The following is a 24,866-nucleotide window of genomic DNA, read 5'->3' on the forward strand; positions in this document are numbered from 1 at the left end:
TGTTCTGCAAACACTCGCTATTGATGTGGGGATAAGGAGAGGCCCGCCGCCTCGCCGGCACACACGTTTATTTGAGTGGAAACGGACACCGCCGCTCTTGAAGTGAGCCAGGGAACTGAACTGACTGGACTGGGCTGGAGAGAGTCCCCACCGCTTGGAAGCAAAAGAGTGAAATAGTTGGAGTTATGTGTGGCTCTGCCAATGTGCCATTTTTTAAGTATGAGGGTTTTGTGGAATTTGATAGCAATGCTATTTGCAAACACCCACCCATATGTATGGATGTGTGAACGAGGTCCAGAGCTATTTTTGAGCGTGCTATAAAATGTTACGTTTATGAAACGGATAGTTCCGATCCTTGATTATGATTGGTTGAACCGCGTTCGAAGCAGCAGTTGGCCTCTATAAACACACACTTGCGACCGCATGTATCAGTATTACTACGCCAACGGCGTGTTTACAGTATTATTCACCGTTCAGGACCTTCCATGCGTTCGCATACCAACTCCCTTGTTTGGGCAGGCGGTCAGGGACTACTTTCTTGTAGAAATGATAGTTATATTGTTATTAAAAAAAATTATCCTGGGATCCACATGGGAACAACTGTGTGTATCAAAACCTCATGTGACCCAGCCTGTGACATCAGTCATTTATGCTGTCAGTTGTTTATGACATATGACTCCAAATTAGGGTAAGGTTTCAGCCCCATTGACTTCCATTATGAACTCAAAAGTTAAATTTAAGGAATTTTAAGACCTTTTTTATACCAAATTGTCCAAAAACATGTTACAATAAAGCACGTGGGGTACGGGAACCACCAGGGGTCCTTGACATGGTTCCACTGGGTCCCCAGCAAAAGTGATAGTTAGGAACCAAATGAACCTTTAACTGTTAGGTCTGGAACTGTCAAATTAACGCTGAGGATTTTACTGTATAGATTGGGGTCCCAGAGATAGAATTTGTATGGAATGGGGGTCCGTGGCCTAATGCATATTAAACTGAGGATCCTTGAAATGAAAAAGGAACAAACCACACACTTGTTTAGAAGGGGTCCCTGTACAACAAACTATGTTCTCTCAAGAGTCAAGAATGGAAAGGGTACTACAGGTACAAGCATCCAAAGCTTGGTGGGATATGTTCTGTAGAGACTGTGCTAACACAGTCAATACAATACAAAACAAATAAAATAAACATTTATTTGGTGACGTTATCATATATTTTTGATGACTGAAAATTATGCTGGGCCTTATTTGAAGACCACAATGGAGGACTTGCTAAAGCAGGCCACACACACACACACACACACACACACACACACACAAAGAAAAAAACTTCATTTATAATGTCATTATTTAGAATTCTAGAACCAACACAAAAACAGAATTAAGAGATACATGCTCGACTTCATATTGATTAAATTAGTAAAGCGGGTGTGTCGTGATAAAAGGGGGTGCAGCGTGTGTGTGTGTGTGTGTGTGTGTGTGTTACGTGCAGGGCCAAGCAGGAAGTGACCCATAAACATATCGCTCCAACTCTTTCATTGGGGGCCAGGGTTAACCCAGCCCCCCTCATCAGCTCCCACCCCTCATACATACACACACACACACACACACACACACACACACACACACACACACACACACACACACACACACACACACACAAGCCCCCAGTGAGTGCTAAGCAGGCCGGCAGGCCAGCCGAAGGGCCTCATTACAGCCCCACAGAGCCCCCCAACACAAAGGCCTGAGCCGCCTTAGCCAGGGATGATCTGCTCTCTACTGACTAGAGAGTCCATAGACGGACAAAGACCGGGGAGAGAGAGAGAGAGAGGGAGAGAGAGAGAGAGAGAGAGAGAGAGAGAGAGAGAGAGAGAGAGAGAGAGAGAGAGAGAGAGAGAGGGAGGGAGAGAGAGAGATAGAGGGAGGGAGAGAGAGGAGAGGAGAGCCGGAGGCTTTAAGGATGTCAGGAGACCCCAGGAGAGAAAGCCTGGCGGGCACTCAGAGAGTAGGATCGGAGAGGAGAAGGGAGGAAGAGGAAGGGAGGGGAAGAGAGGAGAGTGGAGGAGAGGAGAAGAGAAGAGAAGAGAAGAGAAGAGAAGAGAAGAGAAGAGAAGAGAAGAGAAGAGAAGAGAAGAGAAGAGAAGAGAAGAGAAGAGAAGAGAAGAGAAGAGAAGAGAAGAGAAGAGAAGAGAAGAGAAGAGAAGAGAAGAGGGCTTAAGCTCCACACAGCTACGTCAGGACATTAACATTCACACAACCTCCCAACATCTGCTGTCTGTCTCCTTCTCTGCCTCCCTATCTCGCCCCATACACTGCACTACACACACTGGAACAAAGACAGGAAGAGGGGTAGAGAGAGATGGAGAGAGAGAGAGCGACAGAGAGAGAGAGCAACAGAGAGAGAGAGAGAGAGGGGGAGAAAATGGATAGAGAAGACAGAAAGAGATGAGACATGAGCGAGGTTATAGGGGGTGTTCGGTGCGGTGTGGTCACCCGGCATGTTGCCCTTCCTATCAATTAGCCGGACATTTAGTGGCAACAGGGTCAGTGGATCGGAGACAACAGATGTTCTCTAATAGTCACAATCATTCACTGTTACCACCTCCCACTTCACATACACACACATGCACGCACACGCACACACACACAAGCATGCGCACAGAAGTATATATGAATTAACTTAATGTGAATGCCAATGTACTTTTGAGCACATAAAGCAGTGGTTCTCAACCAGTGGTCCGGGGACCACCAGAGTGGTCCTTGAGGGGGTTTCAGGTGGTCCCCAGCTAAATGATGGAGCGTTGGTAACCAAATGGACCCGTAACGCTTGAGAGTGTAAAATGAAACCAAATGGACCCTCACGGGTCCATTTGGTTTCATTTTACTCTCTCAAGAGTTAAATTATTGTTTAACATCTGCATTACTTAATGAAATAATTGTTATTTTGATCAACGTTGGCCTGTCATCTCTCCTATGGTACCAACATCAACACAGCATGGAATTGTGGACACGATCGTGTCCAACGATAACAAAATATTCAAAGTCTTGGGTCTGAGAGTCTAAATCTCATCAAACGGTGGTCTGTGGCTCAAATGCCCAATACATAATGGACCTTGATATGAAAAGGGTTGTTGAAAACCCCTGACATAAAGAGTCCTAAAAAGGGAAAATGGCACACAAGAAAGAAAGATGAAACAGGACACAGGACACAGGACAAAAACAAGCACGTGTTTTGCTGCAACCAGCCTAGAGGTTGCATGTGTGAGTGTTCGGATGTACGGTATGCATATACGTTATGTGTGGCTGGTGCAGGGGTCAATTCCCTGCCCACCACACAGTGGAGACTGGGGGTTTGAATCCTACCATGTTGCCTCCGGCTCGGCCGGGCACTCCAATTAAAACAGTAGGCCGTGTTCCCGGGCGGGATGGGGAGGGGGGGAGGGGCGACTCCTATGATTGGTTGTTACATTACATTACATTACATTACAGTCATTTAGCAGACGCTTTTATCCAAAGCGACTTACAATAAGTGTATTCAACATAGGTAGGGAACGAAAACTACTAATCACCAGAAGTCTTTAGTGCATTTTCTGCAAAAACAAGCAACCAAGAGTATACCTAGCGCTAAGGTAAAAGTGCAATATATCAGCTACCTATTTCCTTAAACAGATGAGACAAAATAGCTAAATCAAATGAGCATGAGCTAAAACAAATAAGTGTATCGACTAAACAAGATCCAATAAACAATCCAATAATCCAATAAACAATACAGCAATAGAAAACAAGCGTTCGTACAACTAGTTAACAACAAGTAGGTCAGGCAGAGAGGAAGGGTAGTGTTTCCTGAAGAGGTGGGTTTTCAGTCTGCGGCGAAATATGGGCAGTGACTCTGCTGTCCTAACATCAGTGGGAAGTTCATTCCACCACTGTGGGGCCAGAACAGAAAAGAGTCGTGACCGTGTGGATCGGCCAGAAGGACCCTTGAGTGACGAGGCAATCAGTCGCCCCGAGGTGGCAGACAGGTTGTGGTGCCTGTTCAGCAAGGGAGCGGAACTGGGAGGAATAGTGTGTTCCTCTGCATGTATTATATGAGCCTCCTGGTGAAACTCCTCACTGTCAGGTGAAAACAAGGGGCTGGCATTGTACTGTAACACGCATCGGAGGAGACATGAGGTTGTCTAAACCAGTGGTGCTTAAAGTGGGGTCCTCAGGGTTCCTGGGGGGGGGGGGGGGTTCCAAATTGACCCTTATAGATCTGTAACTCAGAGAGTGCACAAAATGCGTTTTTGTACACTCTCAAGAACCACTGGTCTAAACCCTCCCCAAGACCAACAACCAGTGGGGGTCAGCACTCAGCAGTGACAGGGATTACATTGGGGGGGGAGTTGGGGTCAGGGATGTTTGAGAATTGGCAAAACGACTGAATTGGGGGAAAATGAATAAAATAGAATAAATGCAAAACACAAACGATCGGTAACAGTTACAAAGTCTACCATGTCCTAATATGCCCTGTAGGCTGGTTCCGATTGGAGATAGAATCATATATCATCAATTGAAGGTAAGATCACAGAATCGTTTTTTTCCTACACTGATACACATTGAGTGCCAAAAACGGCCCTGGCCGTTTTTCCTAATCCAACCATTGAGTGCCAAAAACGGCTATAGCTATATATATATATATATATATATATATATATATATATAATTTTTTTCTCTAAGATTTAGACTCCTATCCACTTCCTGGTTAACTTATTACTTTAAAAGCCTGTATCTCGGCTCCTGTGTACTTTTTTTTTTTACTATGTATTTTTGACTATTTTCAAAAGGCTGCAACTACTGTATGGAACGGATTACAGAATGTTTTTTTTTCTTTTTTTTTTTTTTCTACAAGACCCCTGTGTGGGGATCGTCGTGAGGACGGTGATGACGGAAAATATTTTTTGACTACTTGAAAAAGGTAGAAAAATTGTTAAAAACGCTGGCACTGGCTGTACCCTGTTTTAAAAAACCTCTGGCACACAATGTGTTAAGGCTATTTCAACTAACTTTCTATCAGAACTAAGATGTTATAAAGAGCTCTATAATGTGCTTGTGCAGCACGAGTAATGAGGGTGGAGATATAATAGTGTTCTGTCTCTTTTGCATCTCCGTTTTCCAAATACATGCTCACCAAAACGTCTCTCTGCGCTCTATAGGAGTAGTTAACGTATGGATATGATTTGGATCGTGATGAAGTTGAACAGAACATGATGCTGTGATATTGTCGTACAGACAATAAGCAAGAACAGACAGACTTTTTAAAATGGAGCCTTTGTTTTAATTGAGGAGACATTTTTTATTAAATCGATCGTTGGTATCTGGGTAAAACCTGTACTGTCAAATATAAATACAAAAAATCATGTTTTTCTTGGACACTTGAAGATCATCCATCAAATACACGTATATATGTACTGTACAATAGTTCAAGTAACAGAGTGAGCAAAACAAGCATGGTTACTTACAGAGGAGTGCAGTTTTTGTCTTATTTTGTTTGTATGTGTTCTTTTTTGTTTTCTTGTCTGTGTCCTTGTTCACGGCACTGACTGCCAAAGGGAAAGAGCTCTTTCTAAGCCTTGAGCCCCGGGCTGTGAGACTGACACCTCAAGATGTAGTTTTGACATTTCTTGCTTTATTTCAGACAGGTCTGTGTAGAGACACAAAACCAAGGGGGTGGAGAGAGACGAGAGACAAGAAAAACAAGACAGGGGTCAGATTGGAACCTGGGTCCTCATGCTCACAAGGAGCATTATGGGCTGTAGTGTACACTAACTGACTGAGCCACCAGGCACTCCGATACTACTTATGTTTAGCAAGAACACAAATACTGGAAACCCCCCAATGACAATTAAATAACAGCCGTAATGCTTTAGGTGTGTCCCTCTTGCTCAACCAATGTTATCCAGACATTGCTGAAACTCATTTGGAGGAAGATTTGATGTCAACATCTTGAATATTGGAAGATCATCCATGCTGCCATTATTTGAACGAGTTCAGTGCTTTGACGTAACTCCCCCCTGTAAGACAAAGGAGCGTATTCACTCCAATAATGGTCTTTCTCAATAGCAGGTCAACTCGAAATCTCAAATAAAATCTCTCCAACTGTGCAAGCCACCGGTCCAACAACTCCATCTCAGAACACATGCGATCCCTTCTGCAACCTCAATTACTGGAACTCCTCAGACCTCCTGCATGGTTAATCTTTAGCCTATATACGACACAGATCGTGTAACATCAGCCACAAATATTTAAAAAGTTCACTATGACTCAGACATAACCATATAGAGTTCACTATGACTCAGACATAACCATATAGAGTTCACTGTGACTCAGACATAACCATATAGAGTTCACTATGACTCAGACATAACCATATAGAGTTCACTATGACTCAGACATAACCATATAGAGTTCACTATGACTCAGACATAACCATATAGAGTTCACTGTGACTCAGACATAACCATATAGAGTTCACTATGACTCAGACATAACCATATATAGAGTTCACTATGACTCAGACATAACCATATATAGAGTTCACTATGACTCAGACATAACCATATAGAGTTCACTATGACTCAGACATAACCATATATAGAGTTCACTATGACTCAGACATAACCATATAGAGTTCACTGGGACTCAGACATAACCATATAGAGTTCACTATGACTCAGACATAACCATATAGAGTTCACTATGACTCAGACATAACCATATAGAGTTCACTATGACTCAGACATAACCATATAGAGTTCACTGTGACTCAGACATAACCATATAGAGTTCACTGGGACTCAGACATAACCATATAGAGTTCACTATGACTCAGACATAACCATATATAGAGTTCACTATGACTCAGACATAACCATATATAGAGTTCACTATGACTCAGACATAACCATATAGAGTTCACTATGACTCAGACATAACCATATACAGTTCACTATGACTCAGACATAACCATATAGAGTTCACTGTGACTCAGACATAACCATATATAGAGTTCACTATGACTCAGACATAACCATATATAGAGTTCACTGTGACTCAGACATAACCATACATAGAGTTCACTATGACTCAGACATAACCATATATAGAGTTCACTATGACTCAGACATAACCATATATAGTTCACTGTGACTCAGACATAACCATATATAGAGTTCACTATGACTCAGACATAACCATATAGAGTTCACTGGGACTCAGACATAACCATATATAGAGTTCACTATGACTCAGACATAACCATATAGAGTTCACTATGACTCAGACATAACCATATAGAGTTCACTATGACTCAGACATAACCATATAGAGTTCACTGTGACTCAGACATAACCATATAGAGTTCACTGTGACTCAGACATAACCATATATAGAGTTCACTATGACTCAGACATAACCATATATAGAGTTCACTGTGACTCAGACATAACCATACATAGAGTTCACTATGACTCAGACATAACCATATATAGAGTTCACTATGACTCAGACATAACCATACATAGAGTTCACTATGACTCAGACATAACCATATAGAGTTCACTATGACTCAGACATAACCATAGAGTTCACTATGACTCAGACATAACCATATATAGTTCACTATGACTCAGACATAACCATATAGAGTTCACTATGACTCAGACATAACCATATATAGAGTTCACTATGACTCAGATATAACCATATATAGAGTTCACTATGACTCAGACATAACCATACATAGAGTTCACTATGACTCAGACATAACCATAGAGTTCACTATGACTCAGACATAACCATATATAGAGTTCCCACTGCAGCTACACCCACATATGGCGTGTGTCATGCTGACTGTGACAGCACGGATCACCCAAGCCTAGCGTGCCCTCTCAGTCAATCAGGACAGAGGGATGATAATCAATGGTTTCGTTCGTATGGTGGCAGCGCTTGATAGACGGGCCGAGGCCCTGCTTTGTCGCAGCTAAAAACAATATATATATAAAAAAAGACTTCAAATCAAGCCTTTTTTAAATGAAGACATCCCAGTTTTGGGAGGCCATCATGACGTGTAAATCTATTCACATCTGACCGGTCACTACATTATGTGCGATGTGAGGCTTTGATGAAGGCCAGCCCAGGCTGTACTCTGTTGAAGATAGTCCTCAGCTGGGCCATAAAGCTGTTCTCCTGGAAGACTCTAGGAGACAGAGAAGAAAGCCAGAGACAGCTCCAATGCATTAACAAGCCCCTCTCTCTCTCTCGCTCTCCTCTCGAGCCCCCTAGCTTGCATCTGGCCCTGGCCCTGTGTGTCTGCACACAGGGAGTCTAGCCCGATGCACTCAAAAAGCTCAGACTTTATTTTTATGACGCCCTCCCTGAACCATTAGCACCACATTAGCCTGCAGGATGGGAGGATGGGAGGGTGGCAGGGTGGGGGTGAGAAGCTGTTGAATGTGTTTTAAAACACGTTATAACACTATATGGCTTTCTTTTTCAACCTTTTACTCAAGTAAAAACAAGTAAAATAGAATTACATTTTCAATTCCCCCAAAGTTATAATAAAAAACTAGACACACAGCACAGACTAATAATAATACTAATAATACTAATAATACTAATAATAATAACAGCGTGTCCTCCCTGTCCAATCTTTAGCTGCAGAAAGTAGACCAACAGTGTGGTTGGTCTACTTTTTACAGCAAAAAACCTACATGAATACTTAGTGTACATATATATATATTAGGGGTGTCCGAAAAACTTGATTCAAATTCGAATCGCGATTCTAATGTTGGACGATTCAGAATCGATTCTCATTTTCCAAAAATCTTTTTTTATATATTTTTTATAATAAATTGTTTGAGAAGTGGCAAGTTTTGGCCTGGCAGATATCCTAAGCCTACCCATTTTATTTATGTTACAGCAGTTTTATTACTTAAATGTATTGTTCTGGTAACTGAGAAGCAACTGAGTGTCAGACTCAGAAGTTAATACGTTTTGTACATTACTTTAATTTATTGCTCTGGTAACTGAGAAGCAACTGAGTGTCAGACTCAGAAGTTAATACGTTTTGTACAAGTTAAAATGTGTGCAAGGCAAGCATGAATAAATGAGACATGTTGTCTTGGATTTACCTTTGTGTGTTTACATTATTATCAGTTGATAAAACCATTACAATTATAAAAGCAGCAGACTGGAGTAGATCCTGAAATCCTATGTTTTGAATCGAGAATCGCTTTGAATCAGGAAAAAAACAGATTTTATATATACACACACACACACACACACACACACACACACACACACACACACACACACACACACACACACACACACACACACACACACACAGCTTGGCCTGTGGCCACGATGTGTATAGGCCTACGGCAGGGGTGCCCATTACGTCGATCGCGATCGACCAGTAGACCGCAGAGGCTGCGCAGGTAGACCACCTGCAATGCCCCTTTTTTTTTTTTTTTTTTTTTCAGGCTCTAGGTGGCGCTGTGGCAGAAAACGGTGGCACGGCACTAAATGGGGGGGGGGCGCCAGGAAAAATATTGAAACAGTCCTAATGCCTTAAGGTCCTTACACACCGGGGTGATTTCTTTCATACGAATAATACGTCTTTTTTTAAAACCTTATAAAGTCAATGCAAGCTTCCACACCAGTTTCGCGGAGCGAAAAAAGCGTCTTTTAATTATTCGGAACGAGTCCGAATTTTGCGTAGGCCTATATTCGCATATTCGCCGGTGTGTAACCGCCTTTAATGTTGTTATTTAGCCCCCATAGGTAAATGTTTTAAGTATTTTCATTAATGGGATAATAATTATTTGTTGGTTGGTAAATAAAATGAATGAATTACATTTTTTTTTATAATAAATCGGTAAAATCAGGCAAAAATAATAATTAAATAACCTAATCCTGACCCTAACCCTAAAACCGAAATAAAGTAACCAAAAACCAGAAAAAATAAATAATAATCCACCCAAAACCGCACAAATTTCGCCCACCATGACTACCACTCATGCACGCGCGAGTGGTAGATCACCTTGAGCTGGCAATTTCAATAGTTGAACTCAAGTTAAAAAAGTGTGGGCACCCCTGGCCTACGGGTATACGGTACATGGTTTAAGCGTTTTAAGTTAAATAGCAGTTTGCAAGATTAGCTCTGGACGCGCGCACACACACACACACACAGTTGAAAAAAAAGTTTGGTATAAAACATATGTGAAAAATATTCAGCAACAGTGCCACGCCGTAGGAATTATCATCAGAAATAAATTATGAGTATATTAAAGATTTTGAGGTCCAGGTAAAATGAAAGGGGTTAGGTTTGTTAAAGAGGTTCCAGTGTGGGACTGCAGGGTATTGATGATGTACTGATGATGTAACTGTTGGGATCTTTCATATATTTCCTGTGGTGAAATTAGGAGCCTGTTCAGAAGGGCCGGGGCAGGCCATGGAGTGAGTGTGTGTGTGTGTGTGTGTGTGTGTGTGTGTGTGTGTGTGTGTGTGTGTGTGTGTGTGTGTGTGTGTGTGTGTGTGTGTGGGTGTGTGTAAACATGCAGACGTCTCTCTCAACAGTCGATCATCTCTGCCTGTCACATATGGCCGATGGTTGTATGCCAATGCTGGAATACACACTGGAATATATACAGTACACTAGAGCACAGCGCATACAGACGCGTGCGGTGACATCTGTGACTTATGTACTTGAGGGAGTGTTTGAAATTAAGCTGCGCTGAATATGGCCTGGGAGAGAAGGACACAGCGTGTTTGTCTATGTCTGGTGAGGGGGCGTGCCGCGTGTGTGTCAGTGTGTGTCAGAGTGTGTGTGTGTGTGTGTGTGTGTGTGTGTCAGTGTGTGTCAGTGTGTGTGTGTGTGTGTGTGTCAGTGAGTGAGCGTTACATGTTCAAGTGTGAGTTAGACCACTGGTTCGAGACCCAAAAGAGAAATGCTATGTCTCCCCGGGGACAGATCTGCTATTTTCCGCGGGAAAATAGCAGATCTACAAGCTCACAGTGAGTCGCGACACGTTGTGAGCTTGTAGATCTTCTGTTTTCACTACTTCCTAAACGTTTAATAATTTTTTAATGGCATTAAAAAAAACATATATATCCATGCCATTATTTTGAAAAGATGTTTGATTTATAATAGTTTTAATGAAAAAACATAATAATATATACTGTATATTGTAGAAGTATAATAAGTAGAAGTAGAATAAAATGAGTTGAGGACCCATAAAAATGGGTCCCCGACCCACTGTTTGGGAAACAGAGAGAGAGACAGAGACGGAGCGAGAGAGACGGAGAGAGCGATCATCAGTCACCTACCTGCAGCCTGTAGAACCATCTGCATTCGGACCTTGGCCTGCTCTGAGGGAGTCTGGAGAGAACGAGAGGGAGAGAGAGAGAGAGAGAGGGAGAGAGAGAGAGCGACATGATGAGACTAGAGTTGTGTCACCATCATAAAACTTTACTTGACGATTGATCGTCACACAAATACTTGCGATTAATAATTTAATTGTGTTTTTGGCATTGCATATTGGAACATATAAATAAATAACTTTCATTTTTGTTTGTGTTTTAGGCTGTAAATAAACATTGCACAAGGCAGATATGACAAATAACTTCAATATACAAAGCAATGACTGATATATTTAATAACATTAGACCTAAAAGACTTAAAAAATCTACACGCTTAAAACTTGACGCGATCACGTTGTAAGCTTATAGATCGGCATTTTTTTTCAAATATCTAAAAAAAAATCAACATGGAAACGATTATGCAAAATAATTGTGATTGGGCGATTATGTATTAATTGTGACTAGACTATACATGAGACAATGACACACAGGAAGCGTCCACATTGAGGCGCCTCCCATCTATTTGTATCTCGGGCTCTAGTTTCACCATCACAATCTCCACAATGTAACCATCATGGAGCAAAGATGAAGCCCCTTAATCCATTAAGACCGGGAACGCATCTGTGTCATACTAAGATGTATTTGGCTATTAAAAAATAGCAGATATACAAGCTCATAGCGTGGCACCGAGTGCTATGAGCTTGTAGATTTTTTTTTAAATCGCGGAAAATTTGTGCAAATCTTTGAATATAATATGTATGTTTTAAAGCGAACATTTTTAACTCCCATCTGTGCTTCTGGGGGGTCCCTGGAACACCATAATTTGCGATGGGGGTCCGTGGCCAAATACATATCATTTTGGGTGTCCTTGACATGGAAAACTTGGAGCACCACTGATATAGCAACATACTGTTAGGATTTAGAAATGTATTTAGATATGTATTTACTTATACGCGACGCATATGCGTTCGGGGTCCCGACTCCCAACCCACTATTTGGGAAACGGTGCTCTACCCCACTGGTTCTCAAACTTTTTCATGTCAAGGGCTCCCAAACTGGCACATATTATTAGCCTGCGGACCCCCCCCATTTATAAAGATATGCCAGGGAGAAGGTTTTTATTGTTATAGCAGTGATTCTCAACCATTTTACTTTCAAGGACCTCCAGCATTTGATATGCATTAGACCATTTGATACCATTTTATATCTGGGACCCCCAAATATACACTGCTCCATCAGTGTTCATTTAACTGAAGAGTATACAAATAGAACCAAATGGACCCCAATGGATTCTCCCCACTGCTCTCTCTCTTTCTCTCCATCGTGTGTGTGTGTGTGTGTGTGTGTGTGTGTGTGTGTGTGTGTGTGTGTGTGTGTGTGTGTGTGTGTGTGTGTGTGTGTGTGTGTGTGTGTATACACAAGGGTCTCATTGAGGGGCCAAGCCACTTCAGATGAAGCCGAGGGAACACAAACAGATCGGCCTCCAGGGAGCACAATTAACACCTTTTTTTTGTTTGCTAATGAATTACACACCCGTTTAGGAGGAGGAGTGGTTTTCATCCCCTACATCTCTTGTAATTGTCTGACTTGTAAGCTGACTTTAAACTAAATGTAGTTGTACATTCATTTTACAAGTCATTTGCTAATGTTTGGTCTACTTCAGCATCTGTTTTACTACTGTAGGGTCTTATCCTCATCTTCCATGTTTATTTCTTTACGTTCTTTATTTCACAAACGTCCGGAGCGTGTGTGTGTGTGTGTGTGTGTGTGTGTGTGTGTGCGCGCATCCATCCTTCCATATAGAGTGTGTGATACGACCCGCCACATGCCTCGAGGCGGACGTAAACAAATGCTAATGTAATTAGTGAGGAAATGTCATAATAAGCTGTAACTTAAGATGATGGTTCAGTTCACACAGTGATGTGACTGGTTACACGCTGCATGGTGTGTTACTGCTTCAGACCACTGTGCACACAATGACACTTACAGTAGTTCTGTCCTAATCACCGCACACCTACACACACACACACACACACACACAAACCCACACGCACATGTGTTTGTATTACTATACTAGGGCCAAATGTCCCCTCAAGTATAGTAGAATTTGAGAAATAAGCTATTGTGAAGGCAATTTCTGAAGACAAGTAATTTTTTATATTTTTGGTGCGCAACTGCTTCACACAACTAAGTATAACTCTGACTTTAGGGTTAGGACAAAAAAGAAGAATCATTTTGCCAAACATTTTCCCAAAACGAAAATAATGGCACCTATAAAAGTGTCATCCTTGAATGTACAAGTATAATAATACACGCGTGTGTGTGTGTGTGTGTGTGTGTGTGTGTGTGTGTGTGTGTGTGTGTGTGTGTGTGTGTGTGTGTGTGTGTGTGTGTGTGTGTGTGTGTGTGCTCGCTTGTGGATGGGTGGGGTGTGTGTGTGTGTGTGTGCTCGCTTGTGGATGGGTGGGTGGGGGTGTTGAGGAGGACTTCAATTGTTCTTCCTCTCCTCTGGCATAATAGTGATTGGTAATTTCAGCTGTCTAGCGGTGCCAGTCAATGTGAATGTGATCCGGTATGTCACCTGCTACAGGGGACGCACACACACACACACACACCTCCCCATGTTGCATTAAGTGTGCACCAGGCTTGGCGTGCACAGGCGCGCGAGGCTCCTTGATGTGTGTGTGCCGTCTAAGACACAGCACCCTCGACACACCACCGTCACATTAAAGAGGGTCATTATATTTTCCCCTGCTGCCACCGAAAAGTGACATTTTTACAAAGTGACAAGTTTACAGTTTGATAAATCAGATCTCTTTTTTCCCCCCTCTGTTTCTTCTTTTAAGCTTGTTGCCGGAGGGTGGGTGGGTGGAGGTGAAGAGGGAACGATTTGAGGACGAGCCTGGGTGGGTGTCTGCGGGGTGGGGTTGGAGGGGGGGGGGGGGGTAGGGTTTAGGGGGGGTGGTGGAAGAGGTAAGGTGGGGGGTGGGGGTGGGGGGTTGCTGTCTGTCAGGCGAGGAGGCACCCGCCACCGGTCCTGTCGACTAAATGATCCTCCCCAGCACCGGCACAGCATTCACATCCCATCCCCATTAGCATTTAATTTCTCTCTAATCCTACACACGTCCGCCCGCTGCCGCGGCAACGAGCCATAGTGCCGCCGATGCTGCTGCCACAATGTGGCGGTGACGGCGGTGACGATGGGGGTAAAAAAAACAAAAAAAACCCCACCTCTGATAGCAATCAGCGTTCCCTCCCCGCCTGCCTTTTATAGCAGCGTGCTCTGTCTCTCAGCCATCATTCTTCCTTGACAATTAAGACCCTCAAATCTAATAGCAGAGATATTGGAATTACAGACAAGCCCCCTTCTGAGGGCATGTCGGGGGGGCGGCAGGGTGGGAGACACACACACACACATACCCCCGTATGTGTGTGTGTGTGTGTCTCCCAATACAGCTGTCAAAGCACAAGGATACCCCCCCCCTCCAAACACACACACACACACACAACCCCTGGTCTCTCCTCCCGACAAGATAAGTGTTTCTGATAGGCACTCACACACACACAAACATGCTGCATTCTAGGATTGTGTGTGTGTGTGTGTGTGTGTGTGTGTGTGTGTGTGTGTGTGTGTGTGTGTGTGTGTGTGTGTCTGTGTCTGTGTCTGTGTGTGTGTGTGTGTGTGTGTGTGTGTGATCTAAGTAGAAAATACTGTGTCTGTGCCCCTCTCCTCTCTCATCCCAACTCTCCAAAGACTTGTTACAGAAGCTTCTGTTTTCTCTCTCGTTTTCCTCCCGTCCTCCTTGTTTTCTCCCGCTTTGTCTGTCGGCATGACATCGCTTAAATTCTTTCCTTCTCTGCCTGGCGTGTCAGGGATATAGTTATGGTGTTTTAATTCGGGTTAGAGCCGTGTTTCTCAAAGTGGAGTCCGGGGAAAGGGTTCCAGGGGGTCCCCAGCAAAATGATTGGGCGGGGGAGGGGGCTGTATGATGTGTATTTTTTATAGTGGCTCCATATAGATTTTCCTTGATCAGGAAATGCAGGAAAAGGAAGCCCAACACGGAAGAGAGGGAAGAGGGAAAGCAGGACCTAATTAGAAGAAGTGTAAGTGAGAGAAGAGAGAAATAGCCAGTTGATTGAGAAAGAGGTTATAAAGTCCTAACCTAACGTTAGGAGATGGACGATATGGAAAAGGGAATGCTGTTAATGTTATTTATTGTTGTTTATTTTAGTTTAATTAATTCCATTTACACAGCCTTGGGTAGGCCACCCGGTCTGGGGGAGATATGCTCTCCACTGAGCGTATACCTTTCTATTTTTACCAGTGAGTCACTGAACTGACTGTTACCCTTGGAAAGAGAGGAAATCCAGAGGGCAACGGCTCGTTGACAGACGACACTAAAACACGTTTAGCCGTCCTAAGTGGCCACTGTCTGCCTCATTAGTCAAAAATAAACACGCGCCGTTAGGAAAATAAATACTCCTTTACCCTGCGCTTGGTAGAAACAATGCACAACGCTGAGTTAGGTAGGAGGGGGGAAACTACATCTATTCTAGTGCCACGTCCAGGTCCAAGGAACAGAAGACACAACAAAGTACAGTTTCAGAGCCTCGTAACCCATTAAAACCAGGAAAGCATATGTGTCATTTTAGATTTTAGCGTTGGCTATTAACAAATATTTCTCTGCCAGTTTGACACCCCTGTTTTAGAGGATCTGCTATTTTTTAACATTTATGAAAAATGTGATTTCTTTTTAAAAACACAAAAATCTTCTCTTCTGAGGGTCCCTAGCACAAAACATTTTCAGATGGGGGTCCACGACCAAATATGTATAATTTTGGGCGTCCTTGGCACAAAGAAGTTTGAGAACTACTGATTTTAGAGGGTATTTGTAGAATCGGCCAGGTCTTAACACTACCACCGCCAGGCCCGTAGCCTACGGGCCGATAAATCCAACCGTAAAGCGCCGATCCCGTAGCCTACGGTCTGTGGTGCTTTTTCCTTTTTTTTCGAAAAAAATTAAGTTTTTTCAATTTTCTATACGGCACATTTCATTGTAACACCACCGGAAACGGAATTATTCGGGATCACGTTTTGCCGATCCCGTCGGCCTCCATTCTAAAGCGCACACTGAAACGCCATTTTCTTCGATTGTAGTTTTTCTCCTCGCTGATCACTGTTTAACATAAACCGTTCTAACTACAACATGGCGGCTCCGTTTGACACGTGGTTTTCACTGGTAGACGCAGGGAGATCTCCGCGATGTATACAAACAGTGCACAGCTCAATCTTAAGGATTTTAACGAGGTCTATGGCGACGTGAAAAAAACAAAAAACAACAATAAAACGTTGGCACTGGTGAGTACATTATGAGATTAACCTCTGGCGGTCAATGTGTTAATGGGTTAAGGTCCAGATATGAACACAGAACCGGGGTTCAGGGTTCCTTCCCTCTACCAACTCTACCATGTTCACAGTCAATTCTAATTAAAAAGTGTAAAAATGTACCCATCAGGGGGCGTTCTAGAATGAATTTAACTGCAGGCCGAACATGCCGATGCAGTTTCCGAATTTGGAAAGTCGGTCAAAACTGTCATGTTATGACCAATATTTTGTTAAAGGAGTAGTTCACCCCAAAAAAAGTCTTATTTTCTATCAATTACACACCCCATGAAGCATTGAATTCATGGAGATTTTTTTGTTTTTGTCGATAGCCAATAATTTGATGACCGGTGGTCTCTCCGATAGGAGACTAAAAGGAGACTCTTTGAGTCTCCTACCGGAGACATTAGCATCTTTCAATTTTTTGGGTGAACTACTCCTTTATTCCCTTCTTCAAAAATAGCCAATTTACAACCTGACAGCGCACTTTAGATCGCCTATTTTTTGTGAACATTTTCACCTATAGGCTACGGTCATACCCAAAATAGGGATGCCAAGTTGAAAGCGGTTAAGAATCGGGGCATACCGACTGCATAATTGCAGATGTCATCAAAAAAGTCAAATAATGGCCAATATATTGGGCTTTCTCAGGTGAGAGACTCACCTGAGAAAGCCAGCTAAAGGCCTATAGGAACAAGGCCCAATGCACATGCACCACTAGTAATATCAAGTTCTCTAGTATGATAGATATACATACATATACAAAACTACACAGTATATACTGAATGAACATAATGGAATATTCTTGTTTTCAATAAAGAAATAGAAAAAATCCTCCTCTAAAACAGGGCTGTCAAACTGGCAGAGAAATATGTTTTTGTCTAAAATATGTCTCTCCTTGGTTAAATTGGTTAAATGTACTGTACCTTCTTTCCCTTCCAAGAAATGTCAAAAGCAAAAGCACAATATTGGTCTTTGAAATGTAGTGGAATGAAAGCCACAAGAATGCAAAAATACAAATACTCATGTGCAGATACTCAAAATAATGTACTTAAGTACAATACTGAAGTAAATCATCTCTGTCGGGTGGAAACCTCATATTTCCTAAACTGTTACTTTTCAGATTCAAATTCAAAAGAAGTAAAAGTAGCAGATCTACAAGCTCAAAACGCGTCGCTTCGTGCCGCGTTTCAAGCTTGCAGATCTGCTACTTTTGATGCTTTAGTGTGACGCTGTAGTATGATCAAGTAGGGCCGTTAATTTACGAAAAAAACACAAAAAGTTAAAATATGGAGATAAGAGGTTTCTGAAATGTACTGTCCACCACTGCACGTTCTAAAGGCAGATGATAAGAGTCATGAACCGTCCCAATGGAGAAGCAGCCAATCCCGTCCCAGGGGAGGAGCCATCCCTGGCTGGAAGGAGATCCAGCAGGGCTTCAGACTAGGACTTTTACTAAACCTTTCACTATTTTTACACAAATGACCCTGCCCTGGAGAATGGGATCTTGAAATTCCATGACTTCTCCACGTTTTCCAGAAGAGTGGGGACCCTGTGTCAGTGTCAACCATCCATTACAGGAGCGCACTGGTCTCTTTCAAAATTGGCCTGAAGAAACATCTATCAGGAGACCACATTTATCCTTTTTCTGCTTTGTACATAATACTATGTTGATGAATTGAATACATAGGACCACAATGGAAACAAGGACTTTTTTGTGTTCTCCTTTTAGCCTTAATGTCTGACTGTACCACTTGCTGTTTACATTTTGGACTAAAGTATTCAATCAATCAGTCAAAAAAAATCTCTTCTCGAGTCTTCTACCGTCTATCCATCCATCCTTTTTCTACTTACTAAGCCACTCAATCTGACAGTATTCTGTTCCAGACAGTCTACTGGTTTAAATGAGAAAAGAACAAAGGAGGAGAGGAAGAGAGAGAGGGAGTAAAGGAACTATGAAGGACAGGGAGAGAAAGAGAGCAAGAAATAGACAGCATAAGAGAAAGAGAGATAGAGTTGATGAGAGAGCAAGAAATGGAAAATGAGTGTGAGAGAGAGTGAGAGACAGAGAGAGAGAGAGAGAGAGAGAGAGAGAGAGAGAGAGAGAGAGAGAAAGAGAGAGACTTGTGGTCTTGATCAGTGGTTCCCAAACTTTTTAGCTTGAGACCCTAAAGATAAATGTTATGTCTACCCGCCATGTGACGCATTGTGAGCTTGTAGATCTGCTATTTTCACTAATTACTTAAAAATATATATTATATATTCTAATTGATGTAATTTATTGTCTCCGCCAGGCCGAAAGGCATGGCGAGAGAGTATGTTTTGCCCCCTGTCCGTCCGTCCGTCCGTCCGTCCGTCCGTGTGTCCGTCCGTCCGTCCGTCCGTGTGTCCGTCCGTCCTGTCCGTGTGTTACCAGCTAATCTCCGGCACCGTTGGCCCGGTCGCTGCGAAACTGTGCACACACACTACCTGGATGCCTATTCAGAACCTCTGCCCCAATGTTTTCACATGGGCCTGTTATAGCGCCACCAGGAGGCCGATTTGTGCAAAACCCATGTTTGGATATTACTCCTACAGATTTTATCCAAACATCACGGAAATCGGTACACAGTATCTCTATAGACCACCGAAGTCCTGATGTCACTCGTTCATCCCCAGGTTCGTAAAGTAATTTCGCTATGGAAAATAACATTGGGTCATCTTAGAATCGTCTCATATAAGAATTGTGGTCCAAAAATAAACAAACTGTCTCTGCGAAATTGTCAGGGAGGAAGTTCTGTATAGTTTATGATATTCAGTCACTTATATTTGATACAGTCTGTTTCTGGTGAAAATTTAACTAATTCGGTGGAAGTAACATTTTCTTTTCTCACCGTCAGTTGATGCTTCGTATCCATAAGAGTAAAACCGCCGGGGTCATTTGTTTATTTTTGGAACACAGTTCTTATTTGACGCGATATTAAATACGTCTATGGGATTCAGAATGGGGGTTGAAAACTGCGAACCAGGTAGACAAACAAAGGATGTGTAAATTACGTCAGACTTCGGTGGTCTATAGTCATCTGATTAAGACGCATCTGTCCGATATTTCATATTCCATCCTGATTGGCTAAGGTTGGCTTCCAAAGTTTGCAGGATTGGTCCGTTTGAACAAAATGTCTCAAATCATGAACGCAGCGTGCGATTTCCGTAAAAATTTGCACGCACATTCCTGCTAGGCCGCGGAAGAAATGCCACCCTTTTCACATTGCCCTGTTATAGCGCCACCAGCAGGTCTACTTTAGCAAAACACATTTTCGCAACAAAATGCCTCAAATCATGAATGCACGCACATTCCCACTATAGTGGGGTTCCGTGTCAATGCAATTTTTAATTTTCATTTCTGATTCTTGTGAAAGTTTCGTTTTCACTACTAATTTGAAGGTAAGGGTCTATAAAACAATTCTGGTCGAAGATATTTTCACCCAGATAAAAAATTGGCCTCTAGGGGGCGCCGGCAGATGCCAGCCCTAGCTAAATATGTTAACTGTTGTAACTTTTGATTGGATTATCCGATCTGAACATATGAGATATGCATGGATACAGGATCAGGAGTAGCATTTGGTACTTCAAGCATATTACCCATAGAATCATTTTTATTTTCCAGTATTGGCGCATATTGTCAAAAATAGATATAGTAGGGGACCGAGTATGGGTAATTTGTTGTTTTAATTTCAAATTGATGTGAAAGGTTCGTTTTCACTACTAAATTGAAGTTAAGGGTCTATAGAACATTTCTTGTTCGTGTGTCAAGCACTCAGATAAAGAAAATGGCCCCTAGGGGGTGTCAGCGGTTCCCAACCCCACACCAGCCATAGAAAAATATGGGAACTGTTATAACTTTTGATTGGATTATCCAATATGAACATAATGAGGTATCTATGGATTCAGGATCAGGAGTAGCAACTGGTACTTCACACATATTTCCCAAAAAAGAAATATTTCTTCTGCTATCTGCCCATTTCCACAAGAATTGTCAGAAGAGGTCTCTATGCGCTAACGCTAATGTGTCAAAATAGCATTAATTTCCATTTTTGTCTCCACTGCCCATCTATCTACTTGAATAACTAACATTACAGTGTCTTGCTATGTAAATTATTATCATTATTATTAGTAATAGTATTACTTTCCATTTTAAGATAAATCATTCCAGAACAGCATGTTAAATGTCTTTCAATATAGGCAGGATTTCTATTAATTTATGGCATACTTTTTTTTTGGGGTATTAAGTGGTGCTGAATCCAAATCTGCTGTATGCCCAGCTCAAAATTGACCATTTAAAGATGGCGGCCACCACTATGCTGAAATATATTACGTAAAACATATTTTTGACTACACAAGGCAGAAACTTGATTGAATTTAGCTTTTTAGGTTTTCATATGGGGAATCCAATCCCATATTCTGATTTGAGATCAAATGTGAGGAACGTGTTTAAAACGTATATTGGGAAAATTGTCATTTATAGGGGATATTACAAACAATTTGGAACAAATTAGGCCTAAGGGAACCCGTGACAGCTGGAAGTCCAGGGAGTCCTGGGTTGTCACCCTTCTCATGTACAGTTTTGATAAGCTCCAGATTCGAGGGCTGAGCAGGGCCATTAAGAGTATAAGTTAGATGGGCTCATCAGTGGGGATAAAGTGAAGAGGCATGGCCCCTTATGGGCATGGAGAGGGTGGAGATCAGTGCAGAACTGTCATAACATACAGTGTCTACTGGGTGTCTAGGAACGGGTAGAGGCGGAGTGTAGCAGGGATAGGGTTTACCTTGCTTTTTATTGTTGCTTTTTATCTGGAGCTTTTTAACAGCTATAGGGGAAAGGTGAACAGTCCATGTGCTCCATTCTCCTCCATATGATCCTAGTGTAACCAACCTCCAGGCCCACAAGGGGCCATGTCCCTGCTGCTATCGGACAGACAAGCATTGCTTTCTGTATTCACCTGTTACAGCCCATGCCATAATGATAAGTCACTGATGACCAGTGGCAATATTACTTAGAAACAACCAGACTCTCCTGTGAGCCAGTCTGACATAGAGATATCCTTGTCTGCCTGACACCACTGGGGACTGACCTGCATCGCTACCTATGTCTGCCCACGAGCACCTATCTTGGGCATAGGAAGAGCCAGCAGATCCGCATGGAGGTCCACTTGGGATGAACGTATCCAGTGATCCAGACCGACATAGGGACACCCCTGTCGGCCGTACGCATAGCCATGTGGTGACATGGAGTTCGTAGAACCACCATCACCAGCAACCGACTCACATATCAACACTCTCTCTAACCGGCTATGAGCACTCCTCCTGGGCTCACAAGTGCCCCACTGTACAGATTATTTATTTGGCAGCTGTTATGAGATGGGAAAGGGAATCAGCCGATGGAGTGCTTTCTTGGTCCCCATAACTTTGATCTTCCATGCTCCAAGTGCCCAGGGATCTATCCAGTGACCCCCATACTCCCCTTTACCCACCTGAGGGGCATCCTAGACTCACTAAACTCATAAACCAGACCCCCTATTACCTCCAAACCCACCACCCACTCCATACCCTCTCTACCCACCTGAGGGGCTCCATAGCCCTGTTACACTCATCCAGACAGTGGGTTCTGATAGCTTTGCACCAACCTTCACACCCTGGCCCATAATAGGCCATGTCTCTTCACTGTATCCCCACTGAGTAGCCCATCTTCCCTATACACCTGATGGCCCAGCTCAATCCCCAGGTCAGGAGCTTTTCAAATCCATATATTGTAAGTACTTATTGTACAGCAGATATGTCATAAAGTCATGGGATAAAGTTGGTTGTAAAACCTATTCACAATAAATGACAATTTACCCAATATAAGCACTTTCCTCACATTTGATCTCTAAATATGCCATTGTATTCCCCATATGAAAACCCAATAAAGCAAAATGCAATCCAGTTTATACCTGGTTTAGTCAAAAGTATATGTTGTTTTAAATATATTTCAGCATAGTGGTGGCCGCCATCTTAAAATGTTCAATTTTGAGCCATTTTTGAGCCATTTCTGAGTTGGGCATACAGCAGATTTGGATCCAGCACCCCTTATTACCCCTAAAACCATGTATGCCATAAATGAACACAATTTGCTTTCAGGGTTAAGACTTTTGGAAATCTGACCTACATGTAGACTAATTTCGATTGTTGCCATTTTGGAAAATCGGTAAAAAAAACAAAAACATTTCCATCTGGTTTCTTGACACTCAAACTAAAATTGTTCTATAGACCCTTATCTTCAAATTAGAAGTGAAAACTAAACTTTCACAACAACTTGAAATTACTGACTGTCCAGGGCTAATAGAAGTTAGGTGCAATTTGAAGTAATTCGATGTAAATGGCAGCCATCTTTATTTTTTCCCATACCAGAATATTCAAAACATCAATATTTTAACTCCAGTTGATTCCTCACACAGTATTGACTTGATATAGCAATAAAAAAAAAGATCACACAGCAAATTAAGACATTTATCAAAACATCATAATTCCGATTTTGGCCATTTTGGAAATGGGGCAAAAACAATATATTTTTTTCAATCTGGTTCATATATCTTCGAGCCAAATTGTTCTATAGACCATTATCTACAAATCAGAAGTGAAAAATTAACTTTCACATGAATTTGAAATGACTGAGTGTCCTGGCACCCCACTACTATGCCGAGGAAGAAATGCCACCCTTTTCACATTGGCCTATTATAGCGCCACCACAAGGCCACAATAACCTACCTGACCTGGCGGAGACCTGTGCTCCGAGGAGCACTTTTTCTAGTTTGATTTATTTTTATTGTATTTTTATGTTCTCTGCCAGGCCGAGACTATGTTTTGCCCCCTGTCCGTCCGTCCGTCCGTTCTTCCGTCTGTCTATGAACAGCTAATCTCTGGCACCGTTGGCCCGATCAACGTGAAACTGTGCACACACACTCCCTGTAGCCAAGGAAGAAATGGTGGTGCTATAACAGGCCGATTCACGTTTTTAACTATAACTTCGCACGCACACTCCCTAGAGGCTAAGGAAAAACCTTTGCCCTGCATTTTTCACATCTGCCTTTTATAGAGCTACCAGGACGCTGATTTTTGCAGAACATTCTTTTTTATAATTCTCCTACATATTTTGTCCAAACATCACGCAAATCTCTATAGTCATGTGATCGAGACGAATTTGTCCGTTTTTCATATTCCATCCTGATTGGCTAAGATTGGCATCTAAAGTTTGCAGGAGTGGCTCGTTTTGAACAGACTGCCTTAAATCATGAACGCAGCGTCCGATTGCCGTGAGACTTTGCACGCACATTTCCACTAGGCTGAGGAAGAAATGTCACCCTTTTCACATTGGCCTAATATAGCACCACCAGCAGGCCACATTTTTTATATTATTCCGACAGATTTTGTCCAAACATCACGCAAATCGGTACACATTATCTCTAGAATCATGTGGAGGAGGAGGAGCCTCATTATCAGACTAGATTTGTTCATAACATTAATTTTGGGGGCAGCGGTAGCCTAGAGGTTAGAGGAGTGCACTTGTTGTCAAAAGGTTACCGGTTCGATTCCCTGCCGGACCGGACGGTTAAAATCTGGGGGGTCAAGTGAATGGCCACCACTTACCCACTGAACCCCCCAACTGCTCTCCACTGGAGCTGCTCAGTGGCCAACATACAGTATGGCATACTGGTCAGCTCCCAGGTTTTAGTGTGTGTGTGTGTGTGTGTGTGGGGGGAAATGAGCACTTGTGCTCAGCTACAAGCCTGGTAAAAAAAATAAGAAAAAAAGACTGTCTGTTCATCTGTCTGTATCTGTCTGTCTGTATCTGTGTGTCTGTCTGTCTTTCTCCTAATGTGATGGTGCAGGATAGGTAGTTGAGGTGAGAACAGCTCAGAGTGATGGAGTATCGGGCCAGATAAAAGATGGTGGCGGGGGGGGGGGGGGGGGGTACTGTAGCTGGGGGTTGGGTTCAGTGATAATCTGCAAACACATTTCCACGCTTATTACGCTAATGATTTCATCATATTTGATGTGGGGCTGCG

The 24,866-nt window shown here is 42.5% G+C and overlaps 1 protein-coding gene across 1 annotated transcript in view; it reads right to left on the minus strand.

Moving 5' to 3' along the window:
• The window catches only part of rsrc1 (arginine/serine-rich coiled-coil 1), a gene marked incomplete at its 5' end in the record, with an annotated part of 207,689 nt that overhangs the window by 100,705 nt on the left and 82,118 nt on the right, over positions 1-24,866 (minus strand). The window contains one exon of the mRNA XM_080429260.1: positions 11,370-11,421. Coding sequence (XP_080285386.1) covers positions 11,370-11,421 — 52 coding nt within the window. The remainder of the gene's footprint in view (positions 1-11,369; positions 11,422-24,866) is intronic.

This window comes from Gymnoscopelus braueri, assembly GCF_963280865.1.
Source record: "Gymnoscopelus braueri genome assembly, chromosome: 5".
Taxonomy (NCBI): domain Eukaryota; kingdom Metazoa; phylum Chordata; class Actinopteri; order Myctophiformes; family Myctophidae; genus Gymnoscopelus; species Gymnoscopelus braueri.